This window comes from Buteo buteo, chromosome 7 (genome assembly GCF_964188355.1).
Source record: "Buteo buteo chromosome 7, bButBut1.hap1.1, whole genome shotgun sequence".
In the NCBI taxonomy this organism is placed as follows: domain Eukaryota; kingdom Metazoa; phylum Chordata; class Aves; order Accipitriformes; family Accipitridae; genus Buteo; species Buteo buteo.
The window spans coordinates 6,351,521-6,368,416 of NC_134177.1; the positions used below are offsets into that span (position 1 = coordinate 6,351,521).

At 49.6% G+C, this 16,896-nt stretch overlaps 1 protein-coding gene across 4 annotated transcripts in view; it reads right to left on the bottom strand.

Annotated features, from left to right (window-relative positions):
* Window positions 1–5,886: 5,886 nt before the first annotated feature.
* The window catches only part of TNIK (TRAF2 and NCK interacting kinase), a 167,962-nt gene continuing 156,952 nt past the window's right edge, over window positions 5,887–16,896 (bottom strand). For all 4 annotated transcript variants that reach the window (XM_075031387.1, XM_075031388.1, XM_075031386.1 and 1 more), the window contains 9 exons: window positions 16,385–16,499; window positions 15,624–15,794; window positions 15,186–15,329; window positions 13,510–13,644; window positions 13,148–13,248; window positions 11,489–11,638; window positions 10,070–10,229; window positions 9,317–9,456; window positions 5,887–7,456 (listed from right to left, as the gene is read on the bottom strand). In XM_075031387.1, the coding sequence (XP_074887488.1) occupies window positions 7,373–7,456; window positions 9,317–9,456; window positions 10,070–10,229; window positions 11,489–11,638; window positions 13,148–13,248; window positions 13,510–13,644; window positions 15,186–15,329; window positions 15,624–15,794; window positions 16,385–16,499 (1,200 nt within the window). In that variant the 3' untranslated portion in view covers window positions 5,887–7,372. The remainder of the gene's footprint in view (window positions 7,457–9,316; window positions 9,457–10,069; window positions 10,230–11,488; window positions 11,639–13,147; window positions 13,249–13,509; window positions 13,645–15,185; window positions 15,330–15,623; window positions 15,795–16,384; window positions 16,500–16,896) is intronic.

Genomic DNA, 16,896 nt, shown 5'->3' on the forward strand with positions numbered 1-16,896 from the left:
GTGTTTTATTTGGATAGCACTTGGCACCTGCTTTAAAACATATTTATGTGTGTATATAACATACACAGCCAAACATATATAAATACAGATGTATACAGGTCTCTCTCTATATGCGTACATACATACCTACACGCACACAGCCCCCTCAACACGTAGCTGTAATGCTGGTACCCACCTGTACGTACGCACCCTGAGCATTCAGGGGAGACGGCTGTGTGTGTATACGGAGATATAACAGCAAAATTACCCAGAATATGACAATAACATATGTTTTTGTTAAAAAGCCCACAACAGCGCGAACGCTGAGCCTTTCAGCACCACCAGCTGATTGCTGCGCTGTCAAATATTGCCGATGCTAGCAAATATTGCCGATGCTAGCAAATATTGCCGATGCTAGCAAATATTACTGATGCTAGCAAATATTGCCGATGCTAGCAAATATTGCCGATGCTAGCAAATATTACTGATGCTAGCAAATATTGCCGATGCTAGCAAATATTGCCGATGCTAGCAAATACTACCTACGCTGCCAAATGTCGCAGCCCTTTGGCTTGGCTCCTGGGGTGGTGCATTCTCCATTTCACGACAGCTCGCTCGGTGGTCACGAACTTTGCACATCTGCAAAAGCTGGTCTGAGCTGGTCTCGCTCGGGCTTTGCTGTCCTCGATATCGTCAGCGAATGGAGCTGCAGGGCCGGGGCGGGTGGCAGCATCCGTAGCGGACATGCCAAAGTCTGAATCAGATGAGAAGGTGATTAATGCTGATTAATGCCATTACCTTCCAGAAAAGCCCCTGACGGGTCTGGCAGCCAAGTCGGATGATGCTCTCAGTCAGCCAGGCTTCACACGGGCACAGAATGTACTTTCTACAGAGGAAGAGGGAAAAAAAAAAAAAAAGGATGAGTGTAAGACCACTAATCTTTGCACTGGTCTCCTCCAGTAAAGTAAAACTTTAACTGGAGGAGAAAAGTTCATTGAATTAATGCTGGCATTGATTCCAGCTGTAGCACCTGCGTTCCCCTCTCAATGCTGCAAGGGGGAGGGCCCCGAGGCTGAGATTTTTGAAGTTTTCCCCAATATTTGTCCTTCCAGCTGAGATCTTTGCCCATCGCGTTTGTTTGCTCGCTGTGTGTGGATACCCAGGCATTTACAAGCACCGTTTCTTTGCATTGTGGTTAAATGCCTCCATGCCGGGAGGCACGGATAGGATTAGACAATTAACAGGCTGCTCCAAGAATCAGAAAACAAACGAGACCCCTGACCCAATATCCCAAACTGAAACCCTTGGGCACTGTGAAACTCCTGGCCAGGACCGACGTCCCCCTCTGCGATCCCCATCCCATCGCGGGTGCCCGGCCGAGGGAGGATGCCGATTTTCCCCCCTACTCTTCCCAGCCGGGCAGTTTGAGGGGGCAGAGACCATCTACGTACCGAAAGGAGAGAACAGGGTGGCTTTTCAGTGGCTTGTAGCCTGTCGGGTCCTCCCTGCTACTGCTGACCGAGCAGAACCCTCCCTTAATCCGGCATCCCGGGGAGGGGGTGCGGAGCGGCTGGGGAGCTGCAGGGAGGCACGGGTGAGCATCAGGCACCTCGCCAGGAGCGGTCCGGCAACTTCCATGGAAATCTCGGATGCCAAAGCCTGGAAGCCCCATGGCCACCAGCCTCCCTTGGCCAGGTCTGCTGGCAAAAGGCGTGAAGTTATGCCGAGGTTTTCCCATCCCTTCCCGGCCCCTCTTGCCCTCCCTGCTGGGCTGGGTGCTGGGACCGGGTGCCTGGGGCTGTACCTCTTGTGTACAGCCCCCAGCTGGGCTGCGATACCCTCCTCCAGAGCCTTGCCCCCAGGCAGTTTACGCACATATTTAGGTCTCAGTGACACGAGCAGATTTAAGCCAGATTTTTTTTCTGAACGGGGGTCTGGATGCAGATGTGCCGATGAGCAGAGGCCAGCTCGAGGCTGGTCCCGAGGCTCAGGGATGGGACCGGTCGGTGTGTAAATCTGCCTCCCGCTGCAGTCACGTCCCAAAGGAGCTGTCAGAGCATCACACCTCGCCTGTTACCTTGGAAAACCGAAGCGCAACATTTCTACGCGGTAACGCGCCGGACCCAACTCCACCAGGGTGAATATCAGCCCGTCGAACCTCTTGCGCGTTTGATGGCCGGTTGTGGGACCGCAGACCGCGCAGGTGTCAGCGCAGCTCAGGAGCGATGCTGACCCGTCCCACGGCTGGCGAGCCTCGCCGGGCAGCAGTTAAGTGATTTGACCGAGGGCACAGAGATGGAAGGGGCAAAGGGGAGGGGGCACCTTCCCTGCGGGGCCAGCCCGGCCATCCTCATCCTCGCCGCTGGGACCCCAGGTTTGCCCACCTGGGGCTCGTTCCTGCTTTCTCTTGTCCGTGTTCAGGTGATCTTTGGATAGGTCCGAGGGTGACAACGGGACCCTCGGGACCCCGTTTACCGCAGCCCCGGCGCACATCGTGCGCTCGCGGGAGATGCTCCGGTCCCAGCCGCAGCGGCCCCGCGACTCCCCACCGGGGTGACGGCCGCTGAGCTGCTCAGCTCGTCACCCCGTTCCGACCGACGCTGGGGAAAAAAGCGATGCACAAAACCGTAGGAGGCTTCAGAATAATTAGGGGGGAAAAAAAAAAAAAAAAAGATGGATGTTTGAAGGTGATGAGAGCGTTCGGTCAGCTCGGACGCTGCCTGGCGCGGAGACTGTCCCCTTGTACGCGCGGGGCTTTCCTTGTCAGGGCAAACGGAGCAGCTCAGCCAGATAAGATTCATCCCACAGTTATTCGGGGAATGCGGTGTGATGCAGAGGTGGAACGTGCAGATGACAAACGTGGGTCTCCGCTCACGTGGCTGGGCACTGCCGTGGGTCCAGGTGACCCCAGACTGAGGGCATCACTGCCATTCCCAGGTAAAGCGCTGTAGAAATACCAATTTCACTATTTTCAGGACAGCAGCACGCACCGCCCCACCGGTTAGCGCTTTGGCCAGTGCTGTAGGGTTTTGTGGCTTTTCTCCAGGGCTCCCAGTAAGAAGCTGCTCCAAACCGCTCTCATAGCTTCTCATTGCCCGAGTGTGCAAAACAGATAAATGCCAGGAATCCCAAGCAGCACCCAGCCCCTTACCCTGGGTGACTGCACCTTGTAGCATGAATCTTAACATTTCGTGATGGGCTTCATTTACATTATTTGCAAACAACAGTGCTTGCATTCTTGCTAATGCTTTATTTTAATAATAAAGTCTAAGAAGTACGTATAGTGTTACTGTTATGCAGAACTGCCATGCTTATTGCCTACTGTATGTTGCGTCTACTGTAACTGGTGTTGTTGCTAAATCTAATGCTATGAGATAAAAGCAATGGGTTAAAGTTTATGGTTGGGCTTTGCTTTTGAACAATTAACCATGCTGTCACATCAGTGAAAGGAATTTAAAAGATTCCATAGACAGCTGGCTGTCTCTGCGGCTGGGGTAGTTTGCACACCCACCCATTTTACTGCCTTTGGGTCATTCAGAGGCAGCTTTGATGGTAAAAAAAAAAAAAAAAAAGAAAAAAAAGAAAAAAAAGAAAGCATAAACCAAAACAAAAAGAAAAAAAAAGGAAGATCCAGACCATTAAGGTTGTGGCTCTCCAGGTACGAGCAGGCTGATGAGAGGCACATGAGAAGCAGGCTCGAAAAGAACATGATGTATGTTCATTTTTTCTCTCTATATGCACAGCAGCCGGGGCAGGCAGCAGCTCTGGGGCCACCTGCGGGACCGGGGTCAGCCTGACAAAATACATTTGAGGGGGAGAATTTGGTGCCTTTACAGCACAGCTGTAAAGATACCGGTGTGTCGGCCTTGTACCCTTCCAGCAAAAACTAGCGGCGTTAAACCAGGGGGGTTTCATGGGGCCCTTCCCACCTCCCCAGCTCTGGGTGATGCAGCATCTCCCAGACAAGAAAAATTGGGAAAACCCAGCAAACCTCTTTTGCGGTAGGTTGCAACAAGTAAGACGGGAAGCGAACGGATGCCGCAGGGGCACGGCGGTGGCGACGGGCATCCTACGCCTTGAACCGCATCCATACTGCTGAGGACATCTCTGGTGGCTCTCCTTAGAGCAGCCGTGCCCCCGGACGGGTGGCTTATCGTCCTGGGGACAGGCACGGCATGGAGGTCCAGCCCACACCTTCAGGAACAGGCTGAATCCGCCCAAGTGATGTTCAGGTTGGCCCCAAGTACAGAGCAGCACCGCACAAATTGTCGCACGAGCAGCAACAGACCCGTGCGGGCTCAGGTCGAGGCAAGGAATTGCAGCACAACTTCAACCATTTCCAGCGACCAGCCCAGCGCCAGGGCCAGGGTCACCTTGAGCATCCCCTTTGTCTCAAAATAGGTAATACGATCGACCCCAAAACCATCGCACAAGAAAAAATGCCATTTGATAATCATTCTGAAAAAGATTTGAAAACACATTCAATTCCCACAAGCAGCTGCCGCAGCCTTACCTCTGAGCATCCTTTACCTTGGGGATGGTACCCAGCACCTCCCCAGTATCTGCAGTGTGCTGGGGGGGTAACCAGCGGCCTCGCGTGGCCTCGTGCCAGCTCTCGGGGCTTTTCTTTCATTTACTGTGGAGGGTACGACTCATCCCTGAAGTTCATGCAGTATTTCACAGCAACTCTGTAAATAATTGAATCTGCAACAGGCTCGAGTGACTCCTGCACGCACAGACATGATTTCTCTTTTTCCTCCTGCAGCACTGCTCAGCTAAACAAGTAAGTTTTCTGCATAAAAACTCCCAGAAATAGGGTTTTAAAAGGAGCCCTGGGTTTTATTTCTTTAAACACCATAATTAACTAGTTTCTGATAGCATTGATCAACCACAAGCGAATCAAAGCCAGGAATATTTGGAGGGGAAAGCACGTCTTTATAATAACCATGGGTTGATTTTGTAGAAGAGCAGAAGTTTTCACGTGGCGATGGTCCGTCGAGACATCCCTCGGCCGCTGCTCGCTGCCGGGCAGCTTCTCAGGGGATCTACCCCGTCCTCCCGCACTCATCCTGCCCAAACCCACCGCTTTCCCGAGACCCTCCAGTCAAAGGGCGTCACGCCAAGGAGCCCTGAAAAGCCGCTTTACCTCCACGACCTGCTCACGGTTAACACCCCAGGTTTTATTTACCAGAACATAAAAGGCATGGCTTGATGTTGAAGTTTTGTGTTTTATTGTGGTTGGCACCAGAAATGCGTTTGCTCTGTGGTACGTCCATATACACACTCCGTAGACAAGACTGCGTTAATATTGGTTTCTCATGACTTTTGTTTCAAATGACTCTAAGATTTTAAAAAATACATTCACAAACTACCTTATGTTTAAACACAACAATTCCCTTCTATTTCGTCACTGTGCCCCAAAATCCACAATATAAAAAAAAATTAATAATAATCCAAAGCTGTGTATTTGTCACTTCAAGGGGGACACCCCCCCACCCCAAACAGTTATCAGTTTGCAACAAAATAAAAAGCTCTGGGCTTTCTTCTATTTATATTTTAACCACAGTGAAAATATAAAGAGCTGGTGGCAATCGGTGTCCGTGACGGGACTCGTATGGGATTTTAATTCCCGTATTGTGGTCTTACGGACATCCCTACGCTCGGCAGGGTGCTCAGCCAGGCGCTGGGCAGGCTGCGCCAGGTGCCGGGCGGGTGAAGGGACCCACAAACCGCTTTTTGCCCGTGCTCCTCTGGACGCCGTGCCCTGCCGGGATTCCCACCGCGGCAATCCCTGCCGGCACCGAACCGCGATGCTCTGCCCGCCCGGGTACCGCAGGGCCCGTCCCGTCCCCGCCACCCCGGATCGCTTCTTACCCTCGATAAAGATTCGAGTTTGACCAAGTCCTGTTGATTTAATCATTTTTTAATAAAGCCATCGTTACTGAGTACACCAAGATTGCCAGTTAAGCTCTCTATATGTCGCTGGAGGTAACAGAGCTGTGATTGACAGCGGAACGGAAAAAAAAAAAAAGAAAAAAAAAAAAAAGAAACCAAACCAAAAAACGAACCCCAACCGAAACGAGGTAGGTTAAAACCAGCAACACAGACCTTGTTATGCGACACCCCAACACCACAGGCGGCCATGCTTGCAGCTACTGAGAAAGAAAACCCCAGATACGCACCGAAAATGGAAATCAACTGAGCAGAGTTTATAAGGACACGATTCAACCTGAACTAAACACACACACACGGTTCGGCACAGATGTTCTCTTTCACTGTATGTTGGGTAATTCCTAGGGAGCGGAGGGGGCGGAAAACGAGTAGAGATTCAGACCCTTGGCCGAAGAAACCACACATATATATATTTTTTTTAAGCTCTTTACAAGCCCAATCCAACAACGCAGGGGACGGGCAGCTCGTTTCACGGTCCCCGTCCCCGCACCGGTTGCCTCCGCACACCGGCGCCCGGCTCCGGGTTCGGGATCGGGGTGGGGGGGGTACGAGCGCCCACAGCTCGCCCTGGCTTCGGCATCGGGGTCCGGCGCCGGCGGCATCCCAAAAACCACCGTCCGCCTCGGGGCCGAGCGCGGGGCTCCTCCGACCGCTCCGCCGTCCTCTCCTCCTCCGATCCCCCCCGTCCCGGTGCCCGCGGCCAAACCCCGGGGCAGGCGGGCACCTCCGGAGCAACAACAAATGGCACCTCTGTCCCTATCAAGACACACCATTATGTGAAGATCCATATAGAAATATGGATTGACAGACTTGACAAAAATGGTAGCTGATTTTTATTAGTCTAAGGCTAGTAGTTTAGCCATTTAAAATCCATTTCCCAAAAGAGGGGAAAAAAACCTATTATTTTTTCTCTTCTTTAAAAATCCGTTAAGCCGTTGCTGCCAAAAGCAACATGTAAATGTTGGTGAAGGCAAAAGATTTCTAAAATTACCCAGCTATATGGTTATGGCCTTCATCACAAAGATAAAAGGTACATTTATTGTGCTGTCTCTCACCAGATTTAATTGGTAACTTTACAACATACTATATATTTGATGCTAGCAGGCAGACAGAATTAAAAACAGACTTTTTGACACTGTTTCTTTCCCCGTTCTTACAAAGTAGGGGACAAAGAAAAAGTAAAATTAAAAAAAAATAAAATAAAATAAAGGAAAACTCATAACCCACTATAACACAGCGTAATCAGGAGACCTCGGGGGGTCCAAGCGCGAAAGTCCATCCCTGCCCGCAGCCCCCGCCCCGGGGCTGACGGTGCCGGGGGAGCGTGGGGAGCGGTGTTCCTCGGCACCCTCCGCATCTGCCTCTACAGTGTTAGTCCACGAGTTTAATGTCCTTTAAATTAGAAATAATGCCATGGCGGTGAGTGCCAAGTGCTCCTCTGTTACCAGTTCATCATGGAGTTTCTGTTGAGAGTCATGAAAAACACTTGGCTGCTTCCTCCGGATCTCACCGATGCAAAAAATACCTGTTTGGAAGCAAAAAAACATACCTTCTTAATTATTTTTATTATTGCAAGAAAAAGCCTGTTAATTGTCTCGGGGAGCAAGGACAGCAGGAGCTGCCCCACACCCTGTGGTTTCCCCTGCCTAAACCTCCTTCCCTGCTCCTTCTCTCCAGCTGACAGCAGAAATTTTACATGGATCCATTGCCTGGTTCTCAGTTTTCCACGGAGCTACAGGGCCGGAGCCAACCCACGCCAGGCTCGGATCAAATTGAACCACTTATTAGTAAACACAGCAATAAAACCTCCCTCGCTGCCACCACCAAAGAGAACAAGGTTTGGAATACCTTAAAAATACCAAGTTTATCATCTTTTACTGCCACGGCATCATTTATTATGCAACATTAATATGATTGCTGTCAGTGGTTTGGATCTTGTGAAACGTTAACCATTTCGGTCAACATCTGCCTCGGTTTGAAATGGTTTTCTCCAGAAAAGTTAGTCCTGGTATTTCAGCTGTTCCTGAAAGTAAAGCTCAGGAAAACTACTTTCCTTCAATACGCTCAAAGCACAGAAACCTATCAGGACTCTCTATGAAGAATACGATTTTTGGTTCTTCTGGCAGGAACCACCAGCATTTGACCCCAATGGAAGTCTTAAAAAATAAGTTATAATTTGCAAGTGTTGAAGAGGACAACCTGAAGTCTCTGTCCTTTTTAAAACCAAAAATTATTCAAACTTCACATGACTTTCATCGTTAACCATTTCTCCAGAAAGAGAAACATCTGGTTTTAGGATTTCGAACCCACCAACGACCAGTTGGTTCCAGTATTTCAGAAAGATTTAGGTGGGTTTTTTTCCAGTTTTCTTAGAAAAGGCAAAAAAATATCAATAGGAGCAAACCAGAAAAAGAACTCATTAAAAACCAGTATAAAACCTGCAGTCAAGTACTCAAAAGTTAGGAAAAAAAGCAAACTGGGGGTATTTGGGCAACTTAAATTCAGCTTCATGGGCAGCATCCCATGGTATGAGCTCCAGCCTAACTCTATGCAACAGGTGGGGCAATGCTTGACTAATGAGCAGCTGGTCAATAAACTGATGGTGCCCTCAAACCTTATTTATTGGACGTTATTAAACCCTGCTCTGGGGACAGAGCAATCAGTTTCTTCACCTGTTTTGTGATCATGCTCGTTATGAAAGAACTCCCTGCTGCATGGTCTTGATTTATCTCCGTGAAGCCTTGTGAGATGAGGAAATACCAATAGCAGAAACAGACCTCGGCATTCAACCATCTCTTCCATGCGATTATTCCTTTTTCCTGCAGCAATTTCTCCTTCCCTCATTCCCTGCACCCCTTGCCCTTCAGCAACACCCGTGGCGGGGGTCATCTATGTGACAACCGCATTCCCCAAGCAACTCTGGTGACCCTCTAGAGCGGTATTTATCAGTGCTGGCCACAGAAAAAGATGGGGCTCCATGGAGAGAATAGTGTAAGATGCATCAAAATGCATCTAAAAATGCATCAAAATGTTTCTGCACCAGAGCAAAAATCAGGGTCACTTACACATCCTTACCGCTACCATTTCTCAACTTTTGCAGAGGTCACTTGGCAGCCCCAATAGTTAATGTTCAGATGCAAGACTTGGGAGAAAGTCAAGCCAAGTCAACATAGATGTCAGCTAGAGGTGGAAGAGATCTTGCAGATCTTCCCACCACACGCTGAGGTTAGCATCCGCTGGAGAGAATTAATTGGGAGTAGGTTTATGGGCACCGCTTATCAAATAGGACCTTCAGATTAATTACTAACCCCAAGATAAACCAGATTTAAAGTCTAAAAGTAGCTTGTAGCTTAAAGCACTGATACAAGCTTTGAAGTGGACTTACCTTATCATTTCTTTCACATAGAAACTTTAACCTTTGAGCTCGCTTGTGCATAAATACTCCATCCAAATGTCCCGTCTCCACTGACCGAATTTCAATAGCTTTCTCTCCCCAGCCCATTATTTGATTGGAATGAATGTAGGCTGTCAAAAGGAAGCGTTTGGTAGGTGTTACAACGTGTGTTGAGCTAAATATTACGCAACGGGCAGAAAAGCTCTCATCGGCTGTTACTCAAAGCCGATGTAGGTCAATGGCAGAGCTCTGACTGCCGGAGGCACAGGTAGTCAGGCGTGTGCCCGCAGGGATAGTATCTTTACGGAGCACTTTTCATCCAGAAATTGCTGAGTAATTTAAACAGAAGAAGTATCACTTCTTCCGATTTCTGCGGGTGAGGAGCTGGGCAGTGGTTTGCCTCCATGGGTCATGGAGCTGAGCAACAGCAGAGCCAGAAGAGCAACAACCCAAGGGCTCCCAGCTCTGCATCCAGCCCCTCTTCCACGCAACACAGCATCCCACCAGTGCAACGGCTTACATTAGCTTATACTTAAGATAAACCAGAGCTCAAATCTTCAAGAAGTCACTTGCTTTTATTATGGAGGACCAAACTGTAGAAATTTAGCAATTGCATCTCTTATCTGGCTGAAAAAAATCTGCTTTCATCAACGAAAGCCCAGATGACTCCACCTCAGCATTCTCGACTCCTCATCTTACTTGTCACTTGTCTTTTAAGCAAGTGAAGAGGAATGGTTGACCTACCCACGGAAGTAGGCATTTCTCCCCACTGGAGCACCACGTCTTTAGTTATCCGTCCATAGGTGTTCACATATACGCCTTCATCCTCATAGCACACAAGCATCTCCATCCCGTCTGTTTTAGGCAGGATGACAATGGCGTGAGGAGTAATATTGCCCTGAATCTGCAGTTAAAATAAACCCTAGAAGTCAGAATTACATTGAATGGAGGAAAGGGTAGGGGGAAGGGAGCAGAGCCTTAGGAAAACAAAACCCCAAAGCAACCCGAGAACAAAATCCTCCCCCCATTCACCAAACAGGCATTGGCTTTCAGAGATAAGCTTGAAGGGGAATAAACTGTCATGTTTACCCTACCATCAAAGCTGTCTGATATGTCAAGGATAAACAGGTTCAGCAATTATAGAGAGATCACAACATATACGCCCCCAAGACTGATGGCTGACACTCGGTTGTAACACAAATAAACGGCTGCTGACTTGATGAATCCATCTCCTATTCAAATTAAGGCAAATAAACCCAGAATTTTACAGGTAGCCCTAGGGAGGAAATATTCCAATTTTTTAGCAATCAGTCTCTAGCTCCAAGGGCAGCTACAGTGACTTTCCACCCATGTCTGCCCTTCCATAGCTAAGACAACACAAAACCAGCCCAAACTGCCCCCATATTTCTCCCTATGCTTCTTGCCAGCTTTCGCAGAGAAGGCTCTGCTGGTCGGATCAGATTCAGCAGTTCCTGGATTTGATCAGTGACACAGTTTCTCCTAGACCAGTTTGGCCAACAGCACGGACAGAGCTTAAATGAGCCAACAAGAAAATCCTCATCTACAGTATTTTTTTGTAGCACTGGTTCTCTCTTCAAAAAGCTGATGGACCTGGGAGAGGTCCTGTGGTGAGTCCAGGCTGGCAGGGGGTTTGGGAGTTTTGAACAGCAGGATTCCTGAGATTTGGGCTACCCTAGTCCTGCAATCTTCACCGGGGCAAACGGTGCTGCCCCAGCAGGAACAAGCGTTGGTGAGCACATCTGGGACACCATGCAATGGGACGGGGCGCTGGGCATCCAGCTCTTGGTGGGTCTACGTTGTCCAACAACCAAGAACCTGGTTTCATGGTATCTTGCCCTACAGAGACCTTCATCACTGCTCCATGCAACGTACAGACAGAGTCTCCTTTCTGTGGGACACGGCGCCCTTAAACCTGACTGCTTGGGCACAAGGACAGAAAAAGCCTCTGCAAATAATGAACATGGAGTATGTGATACCTCCGAGTCCTCTTTAAGCCAGTACCAATGAAGATGGCACCGAAGAATGTCATACCCATGGCAAGATGTCACCTGACTGGTCACCATTCCTGAGCCACCAGGAGCCTGCCCAAACCTTGCTGGTGACCTGCGTTAGTCATGCAGCAGCACTCCCCCGTGTACTCACGTGAGATGGTATATAGATATCATAAGAGTTCCCAGAATCTACATCAATCACATGGAAACCAGTGTGTGATCCAAAGATAACCTTGAGTCTCTGACCCTCTTCTACAGTCAGATCCACGAGCAACGGCTTGTGCTGGAGATCTGCAAAAGACTTTTATAATCCCTTCGGTGAGTATCACAGAAAACCAACAAATCCCCATAGCAGCAGCCCGATACGGTTTTGAAATCGTATTTGTTTGACTGTGTTTCCTACTAAATATGTGGTTAGTTATATTCCCGTCCCTCTGTTCCTATGTCAGATGCCTCAGAGGGTATTACCCACTCGCTCCAGCCATCCCAGCAGATAAGCGCTCACCCTTGCCAAGCACAGCTCTTTTTCCCCAGGAGCCTGAGGCCAGCCCAAGGATTGGGTCTCTAAAGGAAGGCAACAGCTCAATTTTACACGAGCGTGCATACAGCCAGCACACGGGGACCCTTGATGCCGGTGCTGCTCTGGGCAACAAGAGCAAAGTCTGCAGAGAGCTGTGACCACCCACCTCCACTCTCAGCAGGGATCACCACTCCTGTTTGAGCAGCTGAAATGAGTCAGATTAGCAAAAACCTACTTTTCTCTGTTCAATCTAATCTGCTGGATGCAGGCTGCGACCAGCTCCCTGGCATGGACCGATCCAGGACAGAGTATCTCTCCATGGCTTAGGTCCTCAGCAGGAGGGTGAAACACCCGCAGGGAGAGAAAAGGACTCCTGGCTCTCTGTGCGAGGACCACTCTGACTCCTGGCAGGGAAAATCTGTGGGTGGTATTTCCCACTCTGCCAACAGATCCCTGCCTACAAGGCAAGGAAAGGATGCTCAGCCCCCCCAGACTGGAGAAGCAGCACCAGGAGCACCAACCAGCATCCTCACCAGTGCCCGCAGAGGCTGGATCCCAGGCCATTTTAACGCTGCTGAGCTCTCCATGTCACTGAGCCCGTTTATTCTGGCTTTTGTTCAGAAAAAGCAAATGTGACCTAATACTGAATAAGCCCATTTGTGCTGGAAGGATGCAAAATGAGATTACTCAGCATGAACGTCTCCAGAAGACATTGCCCCTTGTGACTTGTCTCTGCACAGAGCTTCGGATGAAAAGTGCTTTAAAGGATTGAGTACAAAATACCCGTTGGCAGGTTATAGAGGAGAAAGGTCTCACTGAAGGAAACTGAGGTAGATGAAAAGGGAGAGAAAAAGAAAGAGGAGGTCATTCTCCTGGACTTTCTGCCTTGAAACAGAATCCACACTGCAGAAGGGGAGAGGACCTTGCAAAATCAAAATGGAAAATAATGCCAACCCGTTTTCATGTTTTATGTGAAAAATTAGTCACAGGTTAAAAAAACAGAAAATCAAACCCAAAACCCACCAAAAACCCCAACTCAATTTTACTCATGGGCATTTGGTCAGCCTTCTGCAAACTTCCCAAGTAAAGCCTGTCAGCATAAGCTAGTATTAACACTTAACTGTTAGCCTGTATCCCACCTCTTCAGCCAGAATGTATCCCTTCTCCCATGCCTGCCAGGCATCCCAAGGAGCTCAGCTACGTAAGCAAGGTGGTTTTCTGCTCTGCATAGTACAGAAGTCTTGGGTATTTACAATTACAGAGTGTATTTTGGTTAAAAGATAAACATACCTTAAATGCCATAAACTTGTGATATGGTTTAGGAGCCCAAGCGTAGATCTCTACAGCATTCTTTAAGGCAATCACCAAGAACTTGATTCTTTCATATTTCACTAAAAGGAAAATAAAACCAGTTTTAAAAATGTTCACTTTCTTTCCAACAAGACTGAACAACTCATCTCCAGGAACAGCTTCTGAGGCTGTCTCTCTGTTGGTTCCCATTTGGTAAAGTGTCCACCTAACACATACAGATGAATTCCAAATTTATTTGTGGCTACGGTCTAGCCATACTTTTAAGAGAAATTGTCAGGTCAGATCTAAGACTAGAGAACAGACATGTCTTCAGACATTTTTTTTCCAGAGAGGCCACCCACCGACTTTGTAGTGGATGCATCCCTCCAGGTCTCCGACTGTGATCCAGCCCTGCTTCTTCTCCACTTCAGGGTCATTGTGTAAAATCCTGTTTCTCAGCCAGGAGAGATAGTACACGCGCAGCTTGTTCTTCTTTCCTGTTGGCAAAGGAAACTTCCCTGTCAGAGCAGAGCACGTGTGCATGGGAAATCTTGATTTCAGTGCTTATTTCCACTCACAAGATGATAAAATTAAAGTTAGCTTCACAATGAAGTTGAAAATAGTAATTTAGTTGTTGGGAAATTCTTGGGAAAAAAACCTATGGAAAGCAGAGCCCAGACCTCTGTCTCCCAGACTGCAGGCAGATACTGGAAGAGCCGGGCTCTTGCTTCGCACGGGCTGGAAACGTTCCTTTTCCTATAAATCAGTGTTCACGGAGAGACAGTCGGGCACAGCAGGGCCGTGACCCCAAGCTCTCCTACAGCTCAGGGCTTACCCAACCACTCAACTACTTGGTTTCTTTCCTCTCTTCTCCTTCATACAACATTAATTCCATCTTGGAGCTGAGACACGAGCTCGGTCTGCGACAGCCACCGCTATTTGCCGACAAGCCCGGTGCTGGGCTCTGCAATGCTGAGGGTCTGCCAAATTTCTGCACGCCTGCCTGCTCTTGGATGGCTGCGATCTGGCTACAAACCTTGCTGCTGCTGCAAAGCCACCGCTACAGGGAGAGGACACAGCTCGACTCGAGTCCGGTGGGAGAGGAGCCAAACCATAAACCAGGGGCTCTGCCTGCCCATGGGTTTCCACAGGTCCCCAGGGCTCGTTCTCAGCTCCGTCTTGGGGGCCGGTGCTCCGAGTGCTAGCCCCCCATTCATCTTCCAGCTGTACTAAACCCCTTATTCCTACAGCTGTATCCCCAAAACCCCAGGGGAGCTGCAGACCAAGGTAAATGACGAAGCAGAGGTTTTGAAGAGCTCTATCTGAATGGAATGGGAATTTGTGGGCGAATGCAGAATGAGCCCAAGGGGGTGTTGAACAACATGAAAGTAAACAGAAAGATGATATCAAGCAATTTTCCTAAGGAGCATTTCTCTCGCTGTCCTCCGTGAGCTTTGCAGGGCAGGTATCAGCAGGAGGAGGTTCTGCCTTGGCTCTGCTACCCATCTGCTTCACGGGGCTGCTCTGCAGGGGGGATGCTGGGTGCTCTCCTGGGAGACTGGACTACAGAATTTTTGCTTTTTTTTTGCCAGAAATCACCCCAGGAGCCTGATTACAGAGCTCTGGAGCTCCCAGCTGAACCTGGGGACAGTGACAAGCCTGTGGCCCTCATGATGCTTGGGGCACCCTGAGCACACCATGGTCCAAGCTGGAGCCCTGAAGCCACAGTTCATGGCTCCCTTGGCTAGAGCCAAAGAGACCCAAAAGCAGAACTTGCTGCCCCCTCAAGCCGTGACTACCTGCCTTGCTGGGGGATCTGCCTGTATCCTGCACCTTCCCTTCCCTGCTAAACTAAAGATGAAGCGGAGCTCTTGGAGACATTCTTGCAGAGCTGACGCCTTCGATTCTGGAATAAACCACCTCCCGCTCCCCTGGAAGCTTCCCTCTGACACCGGTGGGCAGGTTTTGTCCGAGCTGGAACTGCTCGGGGCATACGGCCGAGAAGGTGAACGCTGGGGCGAGAGCACGAGAGGCGTACCTGATATTGTCACGAGGACGTTAAGGCCCTCGAGTACGTCCATCTGTTGAAATCGCCGTCTGTTGATGAGGTTGTAGACCTTCCCTTGCCCGCTTCGATCCAGCAGCATCAGACCATTTTCTGTGCCCACCAGCAGATTGACACCTGAAGAGGAGAGGGCAATGGGCACCAGGAGCCACGGCTGCTCCCAGGGACGACAGCCTGAGCTCGTCTCTGCCACCACCGCGACAGTGACCGATCCCAGCTAAGGCTGTGATCTTCCTACGAACACCAAGGGTCACTCATACAGCGCAGGGACTTGGGGACGTTAGCCTTGCCCAGGACGGAGAAGGGGACAACCAGAGGCAGGGGCTCGGTTTGCGATGACACGTTTGCGTTTCATCACCAGCCGCGCCCTCCGGGGAGCTTTGCCGAGGGCACGGCGTCCTCAGGGCTTACCCCATAAAGCAGCACAGAGAATCTCCGAGTTGAAGCGCTTCTTGTATTTCCGTATCTCCGGGGTGTCGCTGTGGGGACGGATGTTGGTGGGGTTGACGTTCACCACCGAGATCTTCCGGGCCTCGTTCAGCTTGGCCTGCTCCTGTCTAAGCAGCTCACTGGTGAACAGGGCTTGCAAGGAAACACAACAAGACAGGGAGGTGTGATGGATTAACTCTTCTGGCACCTCTTTTTTTGGGACAGGAAGACGATACGTAGTTTATTTCCTGATGGCGGAGTCATCACAATGTTACAAGCTACTAGTCTGGAGAGGGATCATCAGGATTTTCTCGTGGGTTGGAACCAACACCAAACCCATCAGCAGGTGATGTTCCCAGACCTCCAACCCTGCCTACCGAGCTGACCAGCACTATTTGCTGCCCGCCTGCCCGCATCCGACCATTTTCAATGACTTCAGAGCAACAGCCAGCTTGTTGGAGCAATTACCACCTCCCAGTTCTGCCAGGAACATTTCTTCCGGCTGCCCAGGCAGACGGGTGGGTGGATTTCTGCTGCTCCCCGTTTTCTCCCAGACCTTTCTGGTGACATTTCGTTAGTGGGACGGAAGAAGTTGGATGGAAACGGGAGAGCACAAGGATGCAGACATGAGCGATGTTTGGACAAGAGTAAGTGAAATGTGAAAGAGGTTCAGTGGGGTTATTCAGGCTCCACGACCTGGTTTCCACGAGGCCCTCCCCTCTCAAACTGGCCACATTGCCTACCAGTAGCAGATGACTCTTCATCCTCATCTTCATCTTCATCAGTAGGCGAGGTCTGATACACTCTGGTGTCCACAAAGGGAGTGAAAGAGGCTTTGGTGCTACTTCCCATACCATACTGGAAAACAAACAGGAAAGAGAGAGCTCAGAGCACAGAAATAACAATAATTCTGTGTACGTGTGTGTATGTAAGACTTTCTAATTAGCAGACACAGTGCCTGCCCCTGCGGTGCCCTTTTCGAGCCTTATATGAACATCTGCTCCTCCTCCCACATAACTAATCAGGAAAAACATTAAATTGGATTTGTGAGTGTCCCTGAGCAACAGAAAACGAGAGGAGCAGGACCCGGCTCTGCTCTCTTCTCTCAGGCAGAAGCACAGCACAGCCATGAGACTGGTTAGCGGAGAAGCCGCAGGGCCAGAGGCAAAAGTCGATGCAGGTAAAAACCAACCTGTCTGCATGTAACACACCTGCCTTTAAAAGCCCGCTCTGAGATGTCAGGCCGGCAAGGGTT